Genomic DNA, 24,417 nt, shown 5'->3' on the forward strand with positions numbered 1-24,417 from the left:
AATGACAGTCTGGCACACTACGGGTTAAAGTATGCAGCTGCAAAATTTACTGAGAGTATATGTTGGTATTTATACATTTTCTTTCCAAGGTTCAAACAATGCAATCTTTATTTTGCTTATGCTTATAAATTATCTTTGTGTCTGCATATGCGGTTTATCATGCATTACATGTTTTCAAGGTTTTGCTCTCCGGAGGGAGGTGGTTTATCAGTAACACCTGCTTACTCCTTCTTTTCTCAGGAATGTCAAGGTTTGCAACTTCTCTCAGTTCTGTAACTCTTTTCAGTTTCTTATGATCTTATTTTTAAAATAGTTGGACATATTCTTTTATGTATAATGCTTGACTACTTTTATATATATTTTCTATATATTTTTACTCTTATTAGTAATTATACTTCGATTCATAATTGATTGTTTGTTAAACATTAAACTACTCTATTGATTTGTATTACATATGAAAATTAGTGAAGCAAGATGTTTTTCTAAGTAAAGTTTTACTGCAGGTGGTGATAGTGCATGTCGTGTTGGAACATCTTGTTTAAACGTCTTGTTTGCTGTGCCTGCATTGTCTTAGCTCACTGACATTCATGGTGGGAACATGCTGTTGTGCAGGCTTACTTGGAGCCACTGAGTCTGGCACAGTCATACTTTTTGTGCTATATCTGGATCAGTAAACCATTGTGTTCATTCTTTAAAACCTTATTGATTACTTATCAGGACAAACAGACATTCAGTCTAACATGCACGTACACTGTAACAGAAAGCCATACCCTTAGGTTAATGCGATAGAAAAACAGCATGCTGGGCAACATTTCTGTTGCTGCGCACACTGGGGGTGCTGGGGGCTTTGCTCCGGGGAGCACAGACCTCCTTTCCGTCATTTTACAATGCGGACAGCGCCACCTCGCTGCGGCTTGGTGCCGAGGGTGCGGCAATTGATGGTGGTGGTGATTGCACAACTCTGTAAATATGCTAAAAATCGTTGAACTATGTACTTTAAATGAGTGAACTTCACGGTTTGTAAATTATAGCTCAATAGAGGTGTTAAAAAACAAGAAGCAGAAACACAAAATGAATAATAAACAAAAATGATTTAATAGAAACAACAACACATGCGAACGCAAGCCTGACGGGCAGTCCCCACACACTGCGTGGAAGGGACCCTTGCACATGGCCTAGCCCCCACACAGACCGTGCCACTGCTGGGGAGTGGCAGAGAGTATCCCCTTCTAACTCAGCAAGGTCAGTTTCCACACCCTTAAATGACGACCTCAGCACATCAGTTTTTCTTTGCTGAGAGGACTCTTTTATTGAATAGCACTTCATCAGATCCCTGGGACACTTTTTCATGTAAACACAACACCAACCATTCCATCACAATGTTCACGGCACATCCCGGCGTGTGAAAGCTTATATGTGACATCACACGGGGGGCCCTCTCGGCTGCAGACCTGACCCTGCTTTTATGGTCTGTGTCTCCTTCACAGACAATCCCCATGTAAGGGGCAGGGGGCCTTCAAGATATCTCTACATGGAGTTCTAAACTCTATTTCTGTTCAACTGAACCTCTTTGTACTAGGTATGAGAGTGAAAAAAACTCCAGTAGAACATTCCAGAAGAAACTCCTACTTGAAGCCAGCAACCACACCTCTCTTATATCCCCAGGGCCTAGCACAGAGCTTATTCCCGAGAAAACACACTGGTGTCTGCTGTACAACAGGATGGGTGGATGGATAGACAGATGGATGAATGGACAGACAGATGTATCAGATGTGTGTATGGATGGACATGGCTGAAGCTCCCCTGGAAAAGGAATGTATCTCTCTGGGAACCTCTTTGGTGCCTGTGTCCTCCCAGTTACACCAGGGCTGGAGCACACAAACCTGTAAAGGGTTTTTGCAGCCTGGACCAGATGGGTGTGGGCCTCCCTGAGCTTCCTCACACTTATATAAGGAAAGAGGCATGTTCAGGAAAACATTCATGTGGTTCCAGCATGGGTGTACCAATTTATCCTAAGGAATAGAAACCCCGCTTAATGAATGAGTTTCTAAAATCTTCTGAATTGCCAACAATTAGCTTGGAAAAATAATCCCTAAGTCCTGTACAGTGCTTTATGCTTGACAAAGAATATTTATTGTCAGGTATTCTAGAACTGAGTCCACTCCAGAGGCCTAAGGTAAGTGGGGACAGTAGAGTCACTGTCTCCTCAAAGATGACAGGGAAGGCTCAGCAAGGACAGAAGGCCAGTCTCTGGCCACATGAGCTCTCAGACTAGGCCCCTGCCCCAGGCCCAGACAGGCTTCTGGAAGACTCAGGGACTGGGCTGGGGCAGCTTATGCCAGGGATCCCCGTCCAGCCCCGCCTCTTCCGCTGTCCTCTTGGCTTCCTGCACCTCCAGCTCAGCCCAGCAGGCTCTCTCGGGCAGCCCAGCTTCCTCCTCTTTCACTCCAAGATCTTGACCATTATTTGAGCTTTCCAGTTCTTCCCCACAGGTCCTCTCCTGAAGTCAGAAAAGAATACACAGGCCTTCCAATTCAACACAGTAACATATCGGGTCAGCCCGGACTGGCCAGGACTGGCATTCAGGGCCTGCAGGTATGCTGGCCTGGCTTGTCCATGCTGAGATTCAGAACAGATAAGCCAGGTTCAAACGCTCCTGGCCAGCCACATGGAAACCATCTTTTTAACATAAGAGCACATATTTACTGAACAGAACTGAAGGACAGCTCAGCAGCTTGGGGACACTCAAGGACAAGCAGGGCAAGGAAATGCAACTTTAAAAGTTGGGGCCCTGTGCTCTGATGTGCAGATGTCCCCAGGTACACACCCATGGCGTTTACAGCACACCAGACACCTCTGCTTCCTCTGAAAAGCCTTCAAAGCTTGAAAGGAGAATTGGGCATCAGCAGAAGCAGCCAAGTACAGACTCTCTGTTCAGAGCCGGGTGGGTCTCAAGTTCGGCCACCTTTCCATGGTGAGCCAAAGGAAATGAAAGCTCTCATCCGTCAGATGGCCAGAGCTAGTATCAGACAGGAAACAGCTTTCTAAGATGATCTAGCAGTTACTGGGCTATTTTATGCCTCTGATATTAAATCTTCTATCCCAGAATAATTTATTTTCTAAATTAAGGAGTATTCCCCCAAGATGCACAATTGTAAGTTTTGGGATTTAAAATAATTATCAGATTTTTAGAGATTCGAAAGCAAAGACCCTTCCATACCAGAAGACTGTCACTATGATGTTGTCACAATTACTCTGTGTGAGCAAGTGCCTGGCTTGGCTTCGGGAAAACTTAAAATCTTATGAAGGACCTGAATGGCAACAATCCACGAAGAAGAATCCACCCTTTTCACCAAGACCCTACTCTACAGTCCCCCAAATTATATGGAAACCTAGCACCACATTCCACTTTCTTGCAATTTGGGCTTGTGGGGTGGGAGGGAAGAGAAAAGACAAATTCGTCTTGCTTTTGTTCCGCTTGAAAGACACTTGTCCACAGCAGAATTTAAAATTCAGATTTCTCAGTGATGCATGGTTACAGCCAATTCCCACGTGTCCCTGTTTTGTTCTGGCCAGGCTTAGAGAAGAGAACCATGGAAAGTCCAATTACAAAGGCCTCTCCTCACATCACCCCTTCTCCCTCCCTGCACTGCCCCTTCCAAGGTAAATCGGCAGCCCACTGCCACCCAGACACCCACAGCCACATTGGCTAGGAGCTACCTTACAGGTTCAGACCTTGTCTTCACTGAGCAAGGACAACATGATTACTAAGAAAACAAGAAGCTCACAAATGACACATCACCCCCGTACCTTGTTGCCTTCACCATTAGCGGACTGTCTGGGTCTGTTACCCTGAGAAGTCTGTCCATGACCGTTCACGCCCACCTCCTCCTCCTTGGAATTTCCTGGGTATGCTGCCCTCCCCCAAAGCAAGACAACAGGATAAGAAATGAGAGTGACCCCCAAAGGGCTAGACAAGCATCAGGTTAATAACACAATGGGGACCCTTCCAAACGTACCCAGTTCCATTCTCTCGACTTTCACTATGACACTTGTTACAGTGCTCTCTCCAGGGGACAGGAACACCTGCCAGGTGTCAGGAGATACCAAGTGGGTGTCTGCTCAAATATTTCTGAGCTGGAATTGTGACCTGTACTTCTAATGATCCAGGCATTCAGTGGAGTGGGGTTTCCAGTTTGATTCCTATGTCTTCCTTTGCTCACTGGTATTTTTACTCAAAAGAGAAGCCATGATGTTAACCCAGCCTCCCTATCCTCCTACCAAATCAGCACCAACTTAGAAAGAAATGAATTTCTTGTCCTACTGTGTGTCTTCCCACCCCACACTCCTAAATCTGTTTCTGTGGTGGAGGGAGGTAGGGGCTATTCAGATCCCCAAGAAAAAAATATGTGGTTTTGCATATGAGCTGAAAATACATATGTAACACATTTTGTTTACTGAGGAACAAATGTATTATCTAGTTGTTATCTATGTAAGTAAATTTTTAAGTTTATTTACAGCACTGTATAAATTAGCAAAATTTGGTTTGACAAAATTTAATTGCAAGCACTTAAAATTACCAGCATACTTTAGTTATCTTGGCTATGTAGAATTTTTGTATTATGTACTTAGCTCATAAACGAGTCCAGAAGCTCAGTCAGCTCCTTCACTACTATGCCCCTAACACCTAGGATTATGCCCGGTGCACATGTGGGCGCTCCATTAACAGTCATCAAATGAAGGAAGGAGAGAATTGATCACATCGATTTTCCACCTTTCCTGATGCTTTTGTTAACAGCTATCAGATGTTTACTTGCATTTTATTCCTAACCAATTAAGATTCAGTAAATCTGTTAAAATGAATGCACTCATTTGGAAGTGCAAATTAAGCATCTGAGGACCAACCACACAGGTTACCTTACCATGTTTAATAAATCACCACCCAGAGCTGCAATGGAACACAATGACCACTAGAGGGAGCCACAAAACCCCTCAAAGAGCAGCGTTAAGCAGGGGAAAAATTAAGTCCAGCGTGGTAGTTTCAGTCCTCAGCACATCCCAGCATAAACTGCTCATGCCTGTAATCCTAGAACTCTGGGAGGCCAAGGTGGGTGGACGCCTGAGCTCAGGAGTTGGAGACAAGCCTGAGCAAGAGTAAGACCCCATCTCTAAAAATAGCCGGGCATTGTGCTGGGCACCTATACGGTCCCAGGCAAGGAGATCACTTGTGCCCAGGAGTTTGCGGTTGCTGTGAGCTAAGATGATGCCATGGCAGTCTACCCAGGGTGACAGAAAAAGACTGTCTCCAAAAGAAGAAAAAATTGCTATCACTGCTGCCCTGTACCATGTACAATTCACCAGAAGAAGCTGGAACAAAATTAGAACCGGAGCTCGCAAGGCATCAGCCTTTAATCTCAAAATTCTCACCTCGTTATATACAATCACTCCAATTTAAAAAATTAAAAGTAAAAAAAAATAAAAAAGTGAGCAAAAAAAATAATAAAAATTAAAAGTAAATGGAATAGAAGTGTTTTTTTTGTTTGTTTGTTTTGTTTTTATGATCCCTGTGGATGACAATTAAATCCATTAAAAGGTACTGGCTTCGGCAGCACATTCACTAAAATTGGAATGATACAGAGATCAGCACGCCCCCGTGTAAGGATCACACACAAATTCGTCAAGCGCTCTGTATTTAAAAAAAAGAAAAAAGAATCCATTAAAAATTCATCTGGAGAAAGAAAGCAAAACTATGACCTATAGATTGAAAAAAATACAAATTTTTAAAGCAGTGCTTAATTATTTCCTGCCTCCAGCAACATTTTGTAAAAGAACATTTCATTGTTGGCATAATCAATTTCATTGTTTCCGGTAAAGAAACTTAAGCGTGTGAAAGGCTGCTCGGGAAAACACATTCAGCTGGAATTAGACTCGTATTGGTCAAATTTCAAAGGCTTTGCATATAACTGAGTGTAGGAAGAAAGAAATGTCCCACAAACTCCTTCTCTCAAAAAGCCTGAATAATCTGTAAATGTTTTCAGGGCAATGATAAGACACAGATGTTATCAGCAGCCGGAATCAGGCAAACCTTCCAAGACCCAGTCCACCCATCAGGCTGCTTCAAAAATAGATTTTTAAAACATTTATAAAGAGTTCAAGTTAATTTCCCTTTGAAATGTTGTAAAATGTTTTTATGCCTTATTTAGAGTAAGCAATTGGTTCCACTGGGCTTCTGGCTTACAGTTCTATTCTGATGGCACATAAAATTATAGGAAGCCTCCAAAATAACAGTCAGAAATAGAGGGACAAGGGAAAGAACTTGAAAAGCAGAGCAAGTTAAGAAAGCAACTCTAAATAAAAACTCAGATCCAATTAAGTAGCCTAGTGAGATTTCCACAGAAGATTCCAGAATCAGCACTGTTTGGTAACCCGTGGGAAGTTCTAATCCACTTACACTTGCTGATTTCTGTGAAGGGAGAAACAGGCTAGAAACTGCAGAGCATCTGGGCTAATCCGGGAATGTACTTTGAAGCCCCCATTCACCAATTTGGAACAAATCTGGGATGTCAGCACTAACTGTCATAATGGTTGCAAGATGAAGCTGGTTGGCTAAAAATCTTCCTAAGTGAATTAAAATTCTGACTTCAGGCCCTCAGGGAGACAGAAGGTGTGGGTGAAACTGGAAACTGGCCATAATTTTGTACAGGGAGTAAAAAGACCAGAGCTTAGAATTACTTCTTATAAAATATAGAATTTTAATAATCTAATTATACCCTAACTATAATGATGACCCTTCTTCCTTCAAGGGACTCGAGCATGCTTCTGGAACATTCTCTGTGCAAGTTCCCTCGTTTGCTGTTTTAAAGTGAGAGCTGGTGAAATCTCAGAGTGAATTAAAGTGACAGGTTTGGCATCTGACTCCCAGCTCAGTTTCCTCTGACCAGACCACACTGACTCCCAGCTCTTGAAACAACCCTGGGTGGAATTCTCTGGGAGGAAGCCATTTTTCTAATTAGGGGAAAACCTCTTCCCCTTGTGTGATTTCCACTCCAATATGCAATTCATTTTCTGTTCCCACTCTCAGCCAAGGAAATGCAACATCCAAGCACAAAGGCCTTGTGTGGGTACCTGCAGCCTCGCTTGGGAAGCCCGTCCATAAACCCACACAGCGGTCAGCTCAGGGCCTGGGGATCTGCACTGGCTTCCCTTCCTAACACAATGCCACAGGGCGAGTCACTTAACTGCCTCATTAGGATCAGAGTCACAGTCTCTCCAGGGCCCCTCCTTCCCTGGTGCCTGGTCACCCCATTAATATCTGTAAAGATCCATTAAGCCCTCTAGCTGAAAGGCACCATAAAAGCAAAAACGAACACTATTATCATCAATAAACTGCAAGGCACTCTAGCCTGTCACCTCCTACGGTAAATCAGTCACCACGTGGGGAGAAGGCCTGGCACCTCCACTGCCCATCAGCGCCCTAACGAGCCACCTGCAGCAGCAGAGATGGCATTCAACACTGACAGGAGCTCCCGGCCTAGGAGGGATGACAAGCCACGGCTTTAATTTGGACAGTTAATTTAAACTGTTAGAGTCTACACCTACACGCAGAACCTGCAGCCTGGAGGTGGCCTGGCCTGGCCTGGCCTGACCTTTAGTGCTGAGCTGAGGAGGACCCAAGAACATAGTCAAGAAGCAACTTGGAAATCCAGACGCAAGCCTGGCTGCAATCCCCTCTGGCTATTTAAAGGACATCCCACCCCTGCCTCCCTTTGACAGGCACCACTTAAGGCCCTATCTTCCTGCCTTGAAAAAACCCGCCATTAGAAGCCCAGCTGGCAAACTCATGGGGCTACTGTCTGGATTAACCAAAAACTGAAGACACTGTGTGTGTCTGTTGACAGAGAAATAAATAACATGTCCATGTGACACCATCAAACCATGCTGCCATTAAAGAGGACAGAAAGGGGCTGGGCATGGTGGCTCGCGCCTATTATCCTAGCACTCTGGGAGACGAGATGGGTGATCACCTGAGCTCAAGAGACCAGCCTGAGCAAGAGCGAGACCCCATCTCTAAAAATAGTTGGGCATTGTGGAGGGTACTTATAGTCCCAGCTACTTGGGAGGCTGAGGTAACATGATCACTTGAGCCCAACAGTTTGAGGTTGCTGTGAGCTATGACACCACAGCACTCTACCCAGGGTGACAGAGTGAAACTCTATCTCAAAAAAAAGAGAAATAAAGGCCAAAGGGACAAGATAGTGTTGGCAGAATCTTGTCTATGTAACGGTGCCACTTACGCCAAGGACGGGAGGCCTGCCTGTTGCTGTGATCCCTTGTGTGTTTGTCTTTCAAATTTTCAACCAAGCGCACATATAACACCCCCACCCAGTCTCACCCTTTTCTGAAATGGCACCTCTGTGGGGCTCACTGGATCACTGTGATCTGCACCAGTTACTGACACTGCTGGAAATAATTAGGCCAAAGTGCGCTGTTTTCAGTCCCACTCACAGTCTGGAAGTCCGGCCTGCTGAAGCTGAACCTTGAGCCAGATGTTGCTGCGCTGACCCCAGGCTCCCGGGGTCTCCACCTCCCACAGGCGCCCTCGCTCCTCCGGCCAGGCTCGCAGGAACCGCCTGCAGACTGAGAGGAAGGAGGCAGCGTGACTCAAGAAGGCCCTGCCCAGCCCTGGGCCACAGGAGGCCAGCACTCTGGTGGCCCCAACACGGCCACTCAGGTACTTCCTCGTAGCCAGCACAGCTCCCGGTTCTGCGCCCTGCTGCACTCAAACCCACGTTTCCATCAGCCTGCCGAGGCCTCCTGCTCACCTGCCTTCCCGTGTGCACATCTCCAGCGTCCCAGCCATGTGAGTCTGTGCTGAGCTGCAGAGTACCACAGACTGGGCAATTTAAACAACAGAAATTTATCCCTCACAGTTCTGCAGCCGAGAAGTCCAAGATCAAGATATCTCAGGTTGGTTTCTCCGGCTACCTCTCTCCTGGGCTTGTGAATGGCCATCATTTCCCTGAGTCTCCACATGGCTGTTTCCGTGTGTGCCTCCCTGGTGTGCGTGACCTTCTCTCCTTGTAAGAACATGAGTCATACGGATTGGGGAATGACTCCTATGACTGCATTTAAGCTTGATTATCTTTTTTAAAGGCCTTATCCCCAGGCTGGGTGCGGTAGCTCACACCTACAACCCTAGCATGCTGAGAGGCTGAGGCAGGTGGATCACTTGAGTTCATGAGTTCGAGACCACCCTGAGCAACAGCAAGGCCCCCATCTCTACTAAAAATGGAACAAGTAGCTAGGCATTGTGGTGGGCACCTAGAGTTTCAGCTACTCTAGAGGCTGGGGCACGCAGACCACTTGAACCCAGGTTTGAATTTGCTGTGAGCTACAATGCCACAGTACTCTACCCAGGGTGACAGAGTGAGACTCTGTCTCATAAATAAATATTTTAAAAGGAATGAGTTTCTATCTGTTTCCATTTTTAAATTAAAAAAAGGAAAGTTAAAGGCTCTATCTCCAGATGCAGTCACATTGAGGTCTTTGACAAATGAATATGGCAGGATGTAATCCAATCCATAGCACCACTTGTGGGGCGCAGGGCAAGAGGACAGAGGGAAACCTACAGATAATGTTGCGAGTTTGGTTCCAGACCACTGCAATAAAGCACAAACCAAAGTAAAGTGAGTCACACAAATAGTTTGCATTTCTGCACATAAATGTTTGTACTACACTACAATCAATAACAAGTGTGCAATAGCATTTCACCTCAAAAATGTGCATACTTTGGGCAGTGCCTGTGGCTCAAAGGGGTAAGGCGCCAGCCCCATATGCCAGAGGTGGCGGGTTCAAACCCAGCCCCGGCCAAAAAATGCAAAAAAAAAATTAAAAATGTGCATACCTTAATTTTAAAAATGCTGACAACCATCTGAGCCTTCAGCCAGCCATAATCTTTTTGCTCAGGGAGGGTAATGTTCACGGTTGGTGGCTGTTGACTGACCAGCGTGTTTGCTGACAGTTGGAGGTGACTGTGCAATTTCTTAAAATAAGAGAAAATGAAGTTTGTTGCACCAACTGACTCTTCTTTCACAAAAAGACTTCAGCAGCCTGTGATGCTGTTTCATGGGATCTGACCCACAGTAGAACTTCTTCAACCCTGCTGCTGCTTTATAAACTTAATCCTTTGTTGTAGTTTCAAGAACGTTCACAGTGATTTTCTTCTCAGCCACATAAACGATGTGTGTTTAGTCCATTTTGACAGCAGAACCTTAGAAGAGACAAAGTTGGGCATGAGCCCCGGAGGGATTGGTGATGAAGGTCCGGAGCTTGTCCTGGTCTTGCTCAGCCGAAGAAGTGCAGAGGTTTTTTCTAATGATTTAATCGAGATTTGGTAATTGAAGAGTTCTTGCTCAACTAGTTCTTGATCTAGGTCACTTTACAGATGAAGACACTAAAGCCTGGGGAAGTTTTCTCACCTATGTAGCTTTTTTAAAAAGTTTGCAGTATGTAGGTTTCCTGAATAACTTGTATGAAAATGTTCTTGTTCCCTCATTGGCTTAAAATTACACTGATAAAACTGTATTTTGAAGAAATTGGGGGGAAAAAAACAAGGTTCACAGCATCTTCACCAGGAGTAGATTCCATCTCTTCTTTGCTCATCTATAAGAAGCAACTCCTCATCCGTTAAGTTTTGATCATGAAGTTGCAGCACTTCAGTCTCAGCTTCCGATCCTAGTTCCCTTGCTATGTCTGCCACATCTGCAGTCCCTTCCTCCCCTGAAGTCTTGAACCCCTCAAAGCCATCCATGAGAGTTGGAATCAAACTTCTTCCAAACTCCTGTTAATGTGGATATTTTGACCTTATCTCATAAACCACAAATGTTCTTAACGGCATCTAAAAGGGTGAATCCTTTCCAGAAGGTTTCAATGTCCTTTGCCTAGATCCATCATAGGAATCACTATCTATGGCAGCTAGAGCCTTATAAAATATATCCCTTAAATAATAAAACTTGAAAGTTAAAATTACTACTTGATCCATGGACTGAAGAATGGACATCATGTTAGCAGGTGTCAAAACAATACTCATCTCCTTGCCTGTCTCCGTCAGAGTTCTTGGCGGACTGGGTACATTGTCAATGAATATTTTGAAAGGCACCTATTTTTTCTGAGCAGTAGGTCTGAATAGTGGGCTTAAAACATTCAGTAAACTGTGCTATAAATATGTGCTATCATCTGGGCTTTGGTGTTCCATTTCTAGACCACAGCAGAGTAGATTTAGCATAACTTTTTTTTTTTCCTTGGGACAGAGCCTCACTCTGTTGCCCAGGGTAGAGTGCTGTGGCATCATCATAGCTCAAAGCAACTTCAAATTCCTGGGTTCAAGTGATCCTCTTGCCTCAGCCTCCCAAATAGCTGGGAGTACAGGCACCTGCCACAAGGCCCAGAATAGAGACAGGCTGGTCTCGAACTCCTGAGCTCAAGCAATCCACTGGCCTCCACCTCCCAGAGTGCTGGGATTACTGGTATGAGCCACCACGCCAGGCCAAGCTGTAGCATAATTCTTAAGGGCTAAGAAAATTTAGCAATTTTTGGAATGGTCAATGAGCATTGGCCTCAACATAAAGTCACCATCTGCATTAGTCTCTAACAAGAGAGTCAGCTTATCCTTTGAAGCCAGGCATTGCTTTCTCACTAGCTATGAAAGACCTAGATAGCATCTTCTTCCAATAAAAAGCTCTTTCCCCTGCAATGAAAATCTGTTGTTTAGTGAAGCTACCTCCATAATAATCTCAGCTAGATGTTCTGGACATTGCTTCAGCTTCTACACCAGCACCTGCTGCTTCACTTGGTACTTTAGGTTACGGAGATGGTTTCTTAAACACCATGGACCAACCTCTAACAGCTTTAAACTTTCCTCCTGCAGCTTCCTCGCCTCTCTCAGCCTTCACAGAATTGAGGAGAGTTAGGGCCCTTGGCTTAAGGCAATATTGTGGCTGTTTTGATCTCCTCCATATCACCAATAAGGCTGTTATGCTTTCTTATCATTTACGTGTTCACTGGAGTAGCACTTTTAATTTCCTCCTAGAATTTTTCCTTTGCGTTCACAATTTGGCTATTTGGTCCAAGAAGCCTATCTTTCAGCTTATCTCAGCTTTCAACATGTCTCCCTTCCCTAAGCTTAATGATTTCTAGCTTTTGATTTAAAGTGAGTGATTTGTGACTATTCCTTTCACTTGAACAGAGGCCTTTGCAGAGTTCTTATTTGGCCTGAATTCATTATTGCTGTGTCTCAGAGAACAGGGAGGCCTGAGGAGAGGAAGATGAAAGAACGGCCAGTTGGTGGAACAGTCAGAACACACCACATTTACCTACTAAGTTTGCCGCCTCATGTTAGCGTACAGTTTGTGGCATCTCAAAACAATTACAACAGTAACATCAAAAGTTACAGATCACGGATCACTGTGACTGATATAATGATGATGGAAAAGTGTGAGATATTTAGAGAATTATACAAAAACATGAAATGAACACATGTTCTTGGAGGGGGAAACGGTGCCAATAGGCTTGCTTGGCTCAAGAGTGCCACAAACCCTCAACTTATAAAAAATGCATTATCTGTGAAGTGCAATAAAATCTATTTTCAAAAGGGACAAACCAAGCTAACAAAGTACTATATGGGACATACTCAACCCTCCTAGCTTACTAAATATAACTTCCTGACAACAGGGAAAGCCAATTTCACATTTGGAATTCTTAGACTCCTTGAAGTTTTATACCAGAATATGACAATACCACACTGAGCTGGCCCCCAGCCGGCAGCCCATCCCCTTGTCCTCCCATCCCAGCTGCCCACAGCCCAAGGGGCCTGTACACACATATATGGGCACCCCACATGCACTCCATCCACAGTCCAGCAACCTCTGTCCCTGGTGTCTAGGGACATGCCAATTGTGGTGTGGCCCACCCTCACCAGCACAGATTCAGGAACAAGGCCCACTCAGGCCCTCAGCAGCCTCTGGTAGGAATTCTGGGGTCCCTGTTTAGGAGTAGAATGGCCCCAGGTGGCCACATCCCTGGAGCGTGTGGAGAGGGACATGGCTGAAAGAGGGCAAGTGGGGGGCCCAGGGCAGGAGTCCCTCTTGTGCAGGAGGAAGGCAGGGCTGTACTCAATGAAAGCCTGACAGGGACACCTGTGTGGCTAAAACACCGAGAGGAGAAGCGTGGCTCAGAATCAGCACCTTCACATCTTCCTTCTCCACAGGCGAAGACAGAGAAGGGGCAGCACTGGCCCTTAGATCCTCTGTCCCCTGCGGAAAGCACTCTCTTCAGCTCCCCTGGCAAGACAACCCTGAATCCTGAGACAGCCTGCACTGGGGGAGGTGGAAGAAATCAATCAGAGTCCTCAGAACTAAAGCTCTAACACAGGGGAGATGGCAGCCTGCAGGTGTGGCCAGAGGACCCATGTCCTGGGCCCTGGAATGCTCCATCACCTGAAAGTGAGCTCCCCAGTGCAGGAAGCTTCAAGCACTCTTTGCAGAAACTCAAGGCCCTTCAGAGTTTAACAGCAGACTAAGAGTTCGAAAATACAAAGAAACAACAAACCCACTTGAGGAAAAAGCATGTTTTCATTCCGACTTCAGAGCAACAGAAGTCTCCTTGCCTTTCCTAACCTTATGCGCGTATCTATTATAACAGAAGGGCACTGGAAACTCAATACTAAGGATTCAAACACACTTGCCCACCAAGAAGTGAGGCAGGGCACAAAGTGGGTCCTTGAGAGATGCTCTCCCGTCTCTCCCACCCATGCTGACCTAGAGTGCGGCATTCAACATGACAGCCTTTTGATCCTCCTCTATGTGGGGAGCCGTCCTGGGCAGTGAGAGCTACAGAGGAGCTGGGACGCTCAGCACGTTCAGAGCTTGCCTTAGCCACTCAGTTCCTGCCTTCCCTGCAGTCGCAGGGCTCTCCCGCAGCTTCCAGTTCAAAAGACAAAGTGATGAACTATGAGCTTCAAATGAGAGAGCAAAGACACTCCAGGTCCGCCTGCAGCAGCCAGCAGCAGCCTCTGCATTCACCTCCTCTCCGAAGCTATTGATTTGGTTCTGATTGTTTCTAAATCCAATTATTTCTCAGCTTGGCAAAGCTTCTTGGGATCAAAGATGACGTCTCAGTTTGTGCTGAAGCAACGGGAGATTTCTCACAAGGAAGGAAAACCCATGTGCATGTCCCTGGCCAAGGCCTGCATCTCTCTCCAGAAGGAACTTCCCTCTCAGAATCACCTGAAATGCACAAATCACTGTTAACCAAATGCTTTTTATACAACATCAGGTGGCTTTACCTCGGTACATGGCCGGAGAAATCGGGCAACTGATCCCTAGAGCCTCGTCCTCTGGGAATGTCTCGCAGAAGTCCCGCAGCATAGCCATTGCAAGGCCTTGGCGACGGTGTTTTCTCCTGACAAACACAGTATCGAAGACAGGCAGCAGGTAGCATGCACCAGTGCCATCGCCACACAGGCTGCCTGTGGGGAAAGCAAGAAACAACGCTGTCCCCTGGACTTCCTGCTGATCCATTAGGACCCTACAGGGCCCCTGCACAGCCAGGGCCATGGTTGTACCTGCAAGCAGGGTTAGCATCACAAGCTAAGCAGCTGATGCTTTCAAAACACCAGTTCCCCAGTTGACTGATTAGTTTTCTTTAAAATTTCATATTATTGGCCAGACTCAGTAGCTCGCGCCTGTAATCCTAGCACTCAGGTAGGCTGAGGTGGGTGGATCACATGGCTCAGGAGTTAGAGACCAGCCTGGGCAAGAGCGGGCAAGATGTCTAAATGTAGACAGGCATTGTGGTGGGCACCTGTAGTCCCAGCCAACTGGGAGGCTGAGGCAAGAGGATCACTTGAGCCCAAGAATTTGAGGTTGCTAGGGGCTCAGAGTCATGACTCCATGACACACTCTAGCCTGGGCAACAAAGTGAAACTCTATCTCAAAAAAAAAACAAAAAAAAAAACACCTCATGTTATTAATTGCTACAAGGGCAACCACCACATCACTGGATTTAAATGAGAAGTGAGCCAGAGAGGCTAAGCAAGGCAAGGCCACTCATGCACCCAGCATCCTCAGTGCCAAAGCAGTGTCTAGGCAACATCAAAAGTCTCCCAGCAGGAGTGAAGCCTGAAGTCAGGAGATGTGGGCTGGGAGACCAGCCTGGCCCATCATCTCTAGGGTAGAAGCTAGTTCCAGTAAATCTAACAAGAGCTTACTGTGTCCAACTATAGTGCCCTGTTGCCCATGAACTACTGATGCCCTGTTGCCCATGAACTACTGATGACTTTATTGCAGCAGCACAGGAGTCAACAGTTGTCAACCTCCCAACTTCACCCTGAACTTTATTGCAACCAAGATCAATACCAGCACAATTGGCATTTCTGCAGTGAGAACCTGGCCCTGCAGCCAGTCACCTCTGTCATTGCCCTAATCAGAAAATCAGTTCTAAATGGAGCCTACTACCTCACCTTCCACTGTATAGGTGCCATGCCCTAGATGCAATGGAAAAGGAAAATGAATATGCAGCATATTCAGCTCCTGATGGAAGAGATGGCATTAATATTTGTCCCTGACAAGATTCAGAAAGTGATTTTCAGAAAAAAAAAAAAAAATGACTCAGATTCTAATAAGCCAGACTGAATTGCAAAGAAACACACTATCACAGAGATGTATTTGTACAAATGGCCACAAGTATTCCCTTCCCGTATCCACAACCCTTTGCATCTGATCTTGAAGCTCCTCCCATCAAGAGATGAGATCCATTGCCCCTCACCCTTAATCCAGGCTGGCCTTGTATGCACACTGAGTAACAGAATGAGGCAGAGTGACAGTGTGACAATTCTAAGCCTGGGCCTTATGAAGTCCAGGTCTATTCTCTCTCAGATCCCAGTGATGCCACATAAATAAGCCTCAACCAGCCTGCTAAGGGAATACGACCCACCCATTCCTGCAGTCCCAGCCCCAAGAAGCAGAGCCACCTACCTACCAGACAGACCACCATGGGCACAGAGCAAGTCCAGCTAGACTAAAAATACACCCAGCTAAGCTCAGCCAAAACTGCCAACCAAAAGTATTGTCAATAGTTATTATTTTATGCCAAAAATGAACTAAAAAAATAACCTATGGCCAATAAGGAGCCTCAATTCACTTGAGACAATAATTATAAAATATTTTGGATTTCTACCTCAATGTGCTTGAGATGTTAGTGCAATTTATTTGAAATTATATTACTTCAATTTACAGAAGATAAGAACAATGTTCTCTTAGTGGTGAAAACTTAATGAAGTTACAAAGATTTAAAATTCGATAGCGATGCAATTCTATTCACACTAACATTAAAAGGAAGTAAATACTGGGAGGCGCCTGTGGCTCAAAGGAGTAAGGCGCCAGCCCCATATACTGGAGGTGGTGGGTTCAAACCTGGCCCCAGACAAAAACTGCAAAAAAAAAAAGTAAATACTTAAGAATATATCTGACAGAAGAACTGTAAACCTTGAACACTGAAAACTATATATCATTGAGGAGAAATAAGAAAGTTCTAAACAAATAAAAAGAAATTCCATGTTCTAGATTGGATAACTCTACACTATTGTTAAGATGGCAAATTTTCTCAAATTGATGTTGAAGTTTCATGTTAGCCCTATCAAAATACCAGCAGGCTTTTTTTTTTTTGAGACAGAGTCTCAAGCTGACACACTGGTAGAGTGCTATGGTATCACAGCTCACAGCAACCTCGAACTCTTCGGCCTAAGCAGTTCTCTTACTTCAGCCTCCCAAGTAGCTGGAACTACAGGCGCCCACCACAACACCCAGCTATTTTATTGTTGTTGTTGTCATTGTTGTTTTAGCGGGTTTGAACCCGCCAGCCTTGTTGTATGTGGCTGGCACCCTACCCAATGAGCTACGGGTGCCAAAAGGCTTTTTTTTTTTCTAGAAATCAATAAGCTGATACTAAAATTCATAAGAAATGCAAAGCCTAAATTTAACCAAAGTTTTGAAAGAGGAGGGCAAAGTTGAAGTCTCATGCTACCCAATTTCAAAGCCTATTTAAAGTCAAGGTAAGGAAGACAGTGTGATACCAGCACAAGGTCAGGCACACAGATCAAAGGAGCAGAACTGGGAGTCCAGGAGTAAACTCTTATACTTTTATTTCATCACAGGTAGCAAAGCAATTCCATGGGGAAAGGATGGGCTTTTTAATAAATGGTGCTGGGAAGATGAACATCCGTATTCAACACCAAGTGCTGGCAAAGACGCAGAGCTACAAAACCTCTAACCTTCTGCTGGTGACACTATAAAATGATATAATTATGTTGGAAAACATCTGAACATAACCAGTATCTACAAACGTTGAACTTGTGACTAGCTAAAAATTCCACTACTAATTATATAACCTAGATCAGTGCTTCTTAAACTTTTTCTTATTGTGGCCAATGTAAGGATCCCTTTCCTAAGCACCATCCCCCAAAATTGAATATAAAAGAATGGGACTGTATTGAGTAGTGTTGAGCTTTGAAGATCCACCACTGTATCTAAGTTTTTTTGCTCCCCAAGAATCAATGTTTGTCCCCTTGGGAGCAATTAGGTCAGTGGTTCTCAATCTTTGGAGTTTGTGAGAATCAGCTAGAGGGCTTATTAACACAGATTGCTGAGCCCTACTCCAGAGTGTCTGAGTCAGTGGGCCTAAGATAGGACCTAAGAATTCCTATCCTCTAAAATACATGAGCAGCACAAAAGTGTAACTGAGGGGGGCGGGCTCTAAAAGTTAGATCTGTGTATCAATGAAGGGATGCCTGGTCGTCTTGACTAAAAGTATTCCAAGCCCAGGTTGAGACGTTATAAACAGGATCCCTCCATGGATTAGTATAGGGCGTCTAAAGAGATCGGGCTAGACCAGTGATTTTCAACCAGTGCCATGAGAGGAACTCTTAAGTGTGCCACAAAAATGCTTAAAGATCACTAATTACATTATTTTCAAAATAAGTTCAAAACACAGTTAAGTATATTCTTATTTTTTTACTCTTTCTTTTTGATCAACGTAATTTAAGGGTGCTGTGGAAGTTTAACTACAGGTTCAAGTGTTCCATGAGATAGAAAAGGTTGAAAAACACTGGGCTAGACAGCCATCTCTGAACCATGACCACCCAGGCCACCTGCATACAGACAGCTGAGCTGAGGATCCAGGATCCATCCACAGGGAACCAATCCGCAGGCCGGCTGGGCCCATTTGAATGAAAGGAGACAGCACTATAATACATCAGAACCCTTTAAGGCAGGTATGGCTACGGGCCAGGTGGGCATCAGAGCAAACTAAAGTCCAGGTTATGAGGAAGCAGGAAAAATAGGTGAGTAAAGCTGATTTGCAAAGACAAGACTGGAGCAGCTGTGGGTGCCTGTCCCACCAGAAGGGGCCTGGTGGCAGCCCTGAACTTCTCCTCTCCCATCCATGCCTTTCTTTCTTGCAAGTCCAGGAGACTTCCTATTCCTCATAGTGCCAACCCCCTGCTCTGTGGGTAAAATAACACTGCGCTCTTGCCACTCCATTTTGGGCTGCTTATGTTTCTACTACAGTCCAGAAGGTGACCTGGGCGCCCCCATCTAATGAGAGAATAATACAGGAGGTGCCTATAGCCCTGGGAGTCTGGGGAAGGCAGAGAAGAAGACATTCCCAGTGACAGCAGAGCTGAGGCTGACTCTGTGACATCACTGCCATCTCACGGTCCCACGCCTATCTGGGTTGCACGCCACCTGATTTAATATTTTTTAAGGGCTGCTCTTATATTTCTGACTTTCATTTGTGTTGGGCTCTCAAGAACCTGAAATGCAAAGTTTTGCTTTTTATATGTTTATACAAAAACCAAAATGCTTATTAGCTCTGCCTTAAATTGGCTGACCGTTCACTCCCCAAGCCATTACTTCATCCCTCCCACGCTCACAGTTTTGTGGGCTGGTGATTTTAGAATGAGCGGTAAAGTGAAACCTCACTAATTTTGATGATCTAGGGAGAATTTCAGCATGAAATAGTGCAATAACTAGTGTCAGTATGTTATCAGAAAGGCAACTATAGAACAATCAAACAAAGGGAGAACCTCAAACCAGCTATTAGCAAAATATTTGTCCAAAGAGAGGTCTACTTGCCCAGGTACAGTGGCTCACACCTGTGATCCTAGCACTCTGAGCAAGAGCGAGACCCCATCTCTACTAAAAAAAGAGAAAAATTAGCAGGGTGTAGTGGCATATGCCTGTAATCCCAGCTACTCACGAGGCTGAGACAAGAGGACACCTGAGCACAGGAGTTTGAGGTTGCTGTGAGCTATGATTCCATAGCACTCTAGCCTGGGCAGCAGAGTGAGACTCTGTCTCAAAATTCAAAACAAAAAATAGAGAGAGGTCTACCTGAAAATAGTCATTCTATATAAAGGTACCTACTGGCTTGAAAAATGAATGAGTCACTCAGCAATAACAAGCCACAAACTACTGATACACACATTGACTTGGATGACTCTCATAGGCATTACAACTGAGTGACAGAAGTCAGTCTCAAAAGGCTAAACACGTAGGAATCCATTTATATAATATTCTAAAAAAGATAAAACCATAGCGATGGAACAAACCAGTGGTTGCCAGGGATAAGGTGTGGGTTCTTTTTTTTAGGCGGGGCGGGGGGGTAAAGTGATGAAGCTATTTTTATTTTAATTATGATTGTAGAGTATAGGAACCCATACATGAGTTAAAAGTCATAGAACTTGGGTGGCGCCTGTGGCTCAGTGAGTAGGGCGCCAGCCTCACATACCAAGGGTGGCGGGTTTAAACCCAGCCCCGGCCAAACTGCAACAAAAAATAGCCGGGCATTGTGATGAGTGCCTGTGGTCCCAGCTACTCGGGAAGCTGAGGCCCTAAGCCCAAGAGCTGAAGGTTGCTGTGAGCTGTGACGACACAGCACTCTACCGAGGGTGACAAAGTGAAACTGTCTCAAAAACAAAAACAAACAACCAAAACAAAGGCAAACAGTATATGTAATTAAAAATTCCCTAGTAATCACATTAAAAATAAATGTTAAATTCTTTAAAAAAAATAATTCATAGAACTTTCTAGCACCCCAAGAATCAGTTTAACTCTATGATAATTTTTCTTTTTAGTTTTTTTTAATATTACTGACTTTGTTTATTTTTTTAATTAAATCATAGCTGTGTACATCAATATGATCATGGGGCACCATACACTTGGTTCATAGACCATTTGACACATTTTCATCACATTATGATAATTTTTTTAAGCAAAATTTAAAGTCACGGACACATACAAGAATGTGCTAAGATGCTTATAGATGTTTAACAATGGATACTTTTCGGTAGTTAATATCTGGTCCTTGTGATCCTTTTTATGCAATGTATTTGTACATTTTTTTTCCTCACAGGATGAAATTATAAACCTCAGCCTAGCCCAAGTTAAATTAACAGATATTCTCAATCATGTGGATCTAAATTTATGAAAAGAAGTTGTCCTGCTGAAAAGTGGAGAAGCATGTTGTGTACTGTGGCCATCCTGAACACCAACACATTATATAACACTGTGACAGGCACCAAAACCGGAGCCAAGATTCCAGAATCATTAACTGCTCTGAACCTCGGGTTGATAAACCCCATAGTCAATTAAACCACGTGAATTCACTAGTGAATTCTCATAAATTATATATGTAAAAGTATTATAAAACATAGGTAATCACCATCTAAATGAGTTTTGTTTACTTTTCTTGCATGACACTAATAACAAGCATTTTTATAAATTTACCTAAATAAATTCCTCTCTCAACTTACAGAAACAGATGGGAAAGTGAGGGATGAGACTCTATGATCTATATCTGATCAGAATCTCTCTTCGGTAATGATGGTGGAAAAAGTGGTTGTGCAAACCCCCATATGTAACAATGACTTTAAGGTAAATTAGAAAAAGGTTTAAAGACACTGCAAGGCATCCAAAAGCAGATAGAAGCTAGAGGAAAATTTAGTTTCAGTAAATTGCAACTGGAATAGGTAAAATACATGAGTTTGCAGTTTACCAGCCACAGGGTGTCATTCTACCCGTCAAGGCCACAGAAAGCACGAGTGTGAAAAACCACAGGCTTACCAGCTATTGTGTCAGATGCAGAATTCAGCACTGGGGAAGCAGCAGAAATGTAAAGAGGAAAGTCCTGGCAGCATGAGAACAACAGAATGAGGGAGACTCAAATTCAGAGCATAAGTTTCCTAAATCCCTGGGGCTATGGCTAATCTACACGAGTGAAGGAGACCCCAAGGGGATCCCGGAAATCGGAGACCAGAGAGATATCCACTCTGAGACACGGTAACACACAGGATCAAATCTGTAAATTTAACACCTTCCTTAATCGAAGATGTTCCTCGATCTGGGCCATTCTAGTGGTAAAAAGCAAAAGCCAAATGGTTGAAGGGTCAGAGTACAGAGGTCAAAACTGGCAGAAGCAAAGAAACCATAGTGGGTAGGTAAGCCACATCCACACCCAAACCTCGGACCACCAATTTTGCAGACACGGGGCCATTTACAGTTTTGAACTCAGGCAAGTTAAATGCCTACCTAGAGCAAAACTCCAAAAATCCTCAGAAAACACAAATTCAAACAATATTCAACTGCCATATAGTTGCAACATATGGTTTCGATCAAAAATTACTAAACATGTGAACAAACAGGAAGGTATGACCCATACTCAGAAAACAAAAGGGGATCGATATAACTGACTTTATTATAACAGCAAATAAGAACTTCAAACAGTCTTTATAAATGTATTCAAAGAATTAAATAAAAATATGTGTTCAATGAATAAACGGATAGAGAATCTCAACAAAGAAATGAAAACCATACACACAATAGAAATTCTACAGTCAGGTCAGGTACGACAGCTCACGCCTATAATCCTAGCCCTCTGGGAGGCCAAGGCGGGTGGATTGCTTACAGTCCAGAGTAAAAGAGAGAGAGAGCCAGTGAGACCCATGTCTACTGAAAACAGAAAAATTAGCCAAGTGTTGTGGCAAGCACCTGTAGTCCCAGCTAAAAGGAAGGGTATCACTTGAGGATCACTTGAGCCTAAGAGTTTCAGGTGAGCTATGACACCACTCTACCCAGGGCAAAGGGGTGAGAACCAGTCAAAAAAAAAAAAAAAAGAAAGAAAGAAAACATAAATCCTACAGCCAAAAAGTACAATAAAATACATTTCCAATGAGTTCAACAACACATTATAGGCTTGGCACCCGTAGCTCAGTGGTTAGGGTGCCAGCCACATGCACCCGGGCTGGTGGGTTCAAACCCAGCCAGGGCCTGCTAAACGACAATGACAGACAACAATAACAATAAAAAAATAGCCAGGCATTGTGATGGGCACCTGTAGTCCCAGCTACTGGGAGGCTGAGCCAAGGGAATCACTTAAGCCCAACAGTTTGAGGTTGCTGTGAGCTATAATGTCACAGCACCTACCAAGGGCAACATAGTGAGACTCTGTCTCAAAAAAAAAAAATAAAAAATTCTATGAGGTGCCTGTGGCTCAGTGGGTAGGACACCAGCCTCATATACAGAGGGTGGCGGTTCGAACCCAGCACCATCCAAACTGCAACAAAAAATAGCTGGGCGTTATGGCGGGCACCTGTAGTCCCAGCTACGCGGAGGCTGAGGCCAGAGAATCACCTAAGCCCAGGAGTTGGAGGTTGCTGTGAGCTGTGATACCATGGCACTCTACCAAGGGCAATAAAGTGAGACTCTGTCTCTTTAAAATAAAAAAAGAAAGAATTAAAAAAAAAAAAAAACACATTATGAATGATAGATGAACCAGAATGGAGATCAAAAGAAATGAGTCTCACTCTGTTACCCAAGCTAGAGTGTCACGGCATCATAACTCACATCAATGTCAAACTCCTGAGCTCAAGAGATCCTCCTGCCTCAGCCACCTGAGTAGCTGGGACTACAGGTGATTGCCACAATGCCCAGCTAACTTTTCTACATTTAGTAGAGACAGGGTCTCACTGTTGCTCAGGCTCATCTCAAACCCCTGAGCTCAAGTAATCCAGCCGACACAGCCTCCCAAAGTACTGGGATTATAGGCATGACTGGCCTTACATAATGTCTCTTAAAAAAGGAAAAATTAAAGAAAGCAAATTTTAAAAAGGGACCAATTCCTTCAGTAAAATGGTACTGGTCACTGACCCTCCAGCCACAATCTTTTAACCTAACACCGTTATTGCCAGACTCCCTGTCTTCTGAGGTAACGTCTCTAAAGCTTGGCACCCAGAGGCCTTTCACTGCACATGTCAGCTATTAGCAATGGTATTTTTCCTGACAGCTAATTGGTAACATTAAAAGAAAAAAATGAAAAAGTGTTGTGTTTGCAAAGTCAGTTTACACCCTTAACTGCAACAAGTTTCTAAAAGGGGACACATGGCACTGGGAATCAAAAGGACATGCTTTTCACCCTGTCTGCCAGTGAGATGAGAAGTACGGTGAAAAGGAAACCCACACCTTGGGTTTATTTAAACCAGAGCTTAATTAGGGAGCCTTCCTGTGCCACAAGATTCCTTCCAGGTAACACCTGCTTAGCGCGCTAAGTTGCCTGGCCCCCGTCAAGAGAGCCTTCCCTCACCCCAGCCTGCAGGGGGTGCTGGTGTGCCCCTCACCTGTCATTTTGGTTGTGTAAAATCCAACAGCTGCTCCGCGTCTCCACAGAATCTTAGCTTGCTCCTTCACAGAGTGAGGTAGGAAAAACATGTCATCATCATCCAAATTTCTCTCCAATCTTCCAAAAATAATGACATTCAGAACAAAAAGCACAATCCTCTCCCCAAATGACTGAACCTTTAAAGGGGAGGGGAGAGAAAAGAACAACAACAATCATGTGAGACCAGAGAGGAAAATCAGACACAATAAATCTGTGCTTGGACTCCAACCCAGGCATCATCCGGGCCAGGTATGTGCTGCGCCATCATAGTCTAGGCCAGGCGTCCTCAAACTGCGGCCCGCGGGCCACATGAAGCTGTGTGAATTGTATGTGTTCCTGTTTTGTTTTCTACTTCAAAATAAGATATGTGCGGTGTGCATAGGAATTTGTTCATAGTTGTTTTTTTTTTTTTTTTTTAACTATACTCCGGCCCTCCAACGGTCTGAGGGACAGTGAATTGGCCCCCTGTTTAAAAAGTTTGAGGATGCCTGCTCTAGGCTTTGTGCTCAAGAGCCAACATGCGAATCCTGATGTCTCACAGAGGTTTCCCTCCACTGACGCTCACCAGCGTGGCCTCAAGAATGAGGAACATTGCCAAAGGAGACTTCCACGTCCCCAGGGCCATGGACGTGGAATGTTAGTCCACATAAC

General features: G+C 44.4%; 1 protein-coding gene and 1 non-coding gene across 7 annotated transcripts in view; one reads left to right on the forward strand and one right to left on the reverse strand.

Annotated features, from left to right (window-relative positions):
* Window positions 1–1,076: 1,076 nt before the first annotated feature.
* Window positions 1,077–24,417, reverse strand: part of LOC128579727 (protein FAM169BP-like) — a 68,429-nt gene continuing 45,088 nt past the window's right edge. For 5 of the 6 annotated variants that reach the window (XM_053581790.1, XM_053581786.1, XM_053581785.1 and 2 more), the window contains 5 exons: window positions 23,726–23,903; window positions 14,342–14,524; window positions 8,506–8,637; window positions 3,811–3,914; window positions 1,077–2,500 (listed from right to left, as the gene is read on the reverse strand). In XM_053581790.1, coding sequence (XP_053437765.1) covers window positions 2,312–2,500; window positions 3,811–3,914; window positions 8,506–8,637; window positions 14,342–14,524; window positions 23,726–23,903 — 786 coding nt within the window. In that variant the 3' untranslated portion in view covers window positions 1,077–2,311. The remainder of the gene's footprint in view (window positions 2,501–3,810; window positions 3,915–8,505; window positions 8,638–14,341; window positions 14,525–23,725; window positions 23,904–24,417) is intronic. The other variant, XM_053581789.1, reaches the window with a different exon arrangement.
* Window positions 5,594–5,696, forward strand: LOC128580105 (U6 spliceosomal RNA). The gene has a single exon (XR_008378453.1). It is a non-coding gene; the product is annotated as a U6 spliceosomal RNA (small nuclear RNA).

This window comes from Nycticebus coucang, chromosome 2 (assembly GCF_027406575.1).
Source record: "Nycticebus coucang isolate mNycCou1 chromosome 2, mNycCou1.pri, whole genome shotgun sequence".
Classification (NCBI taxonomy): Eukaryota; Metazoa; Chordata; class Mammalia; order Primates; family Lorisidae; genus Nycticebus; species Nycticebus coucang.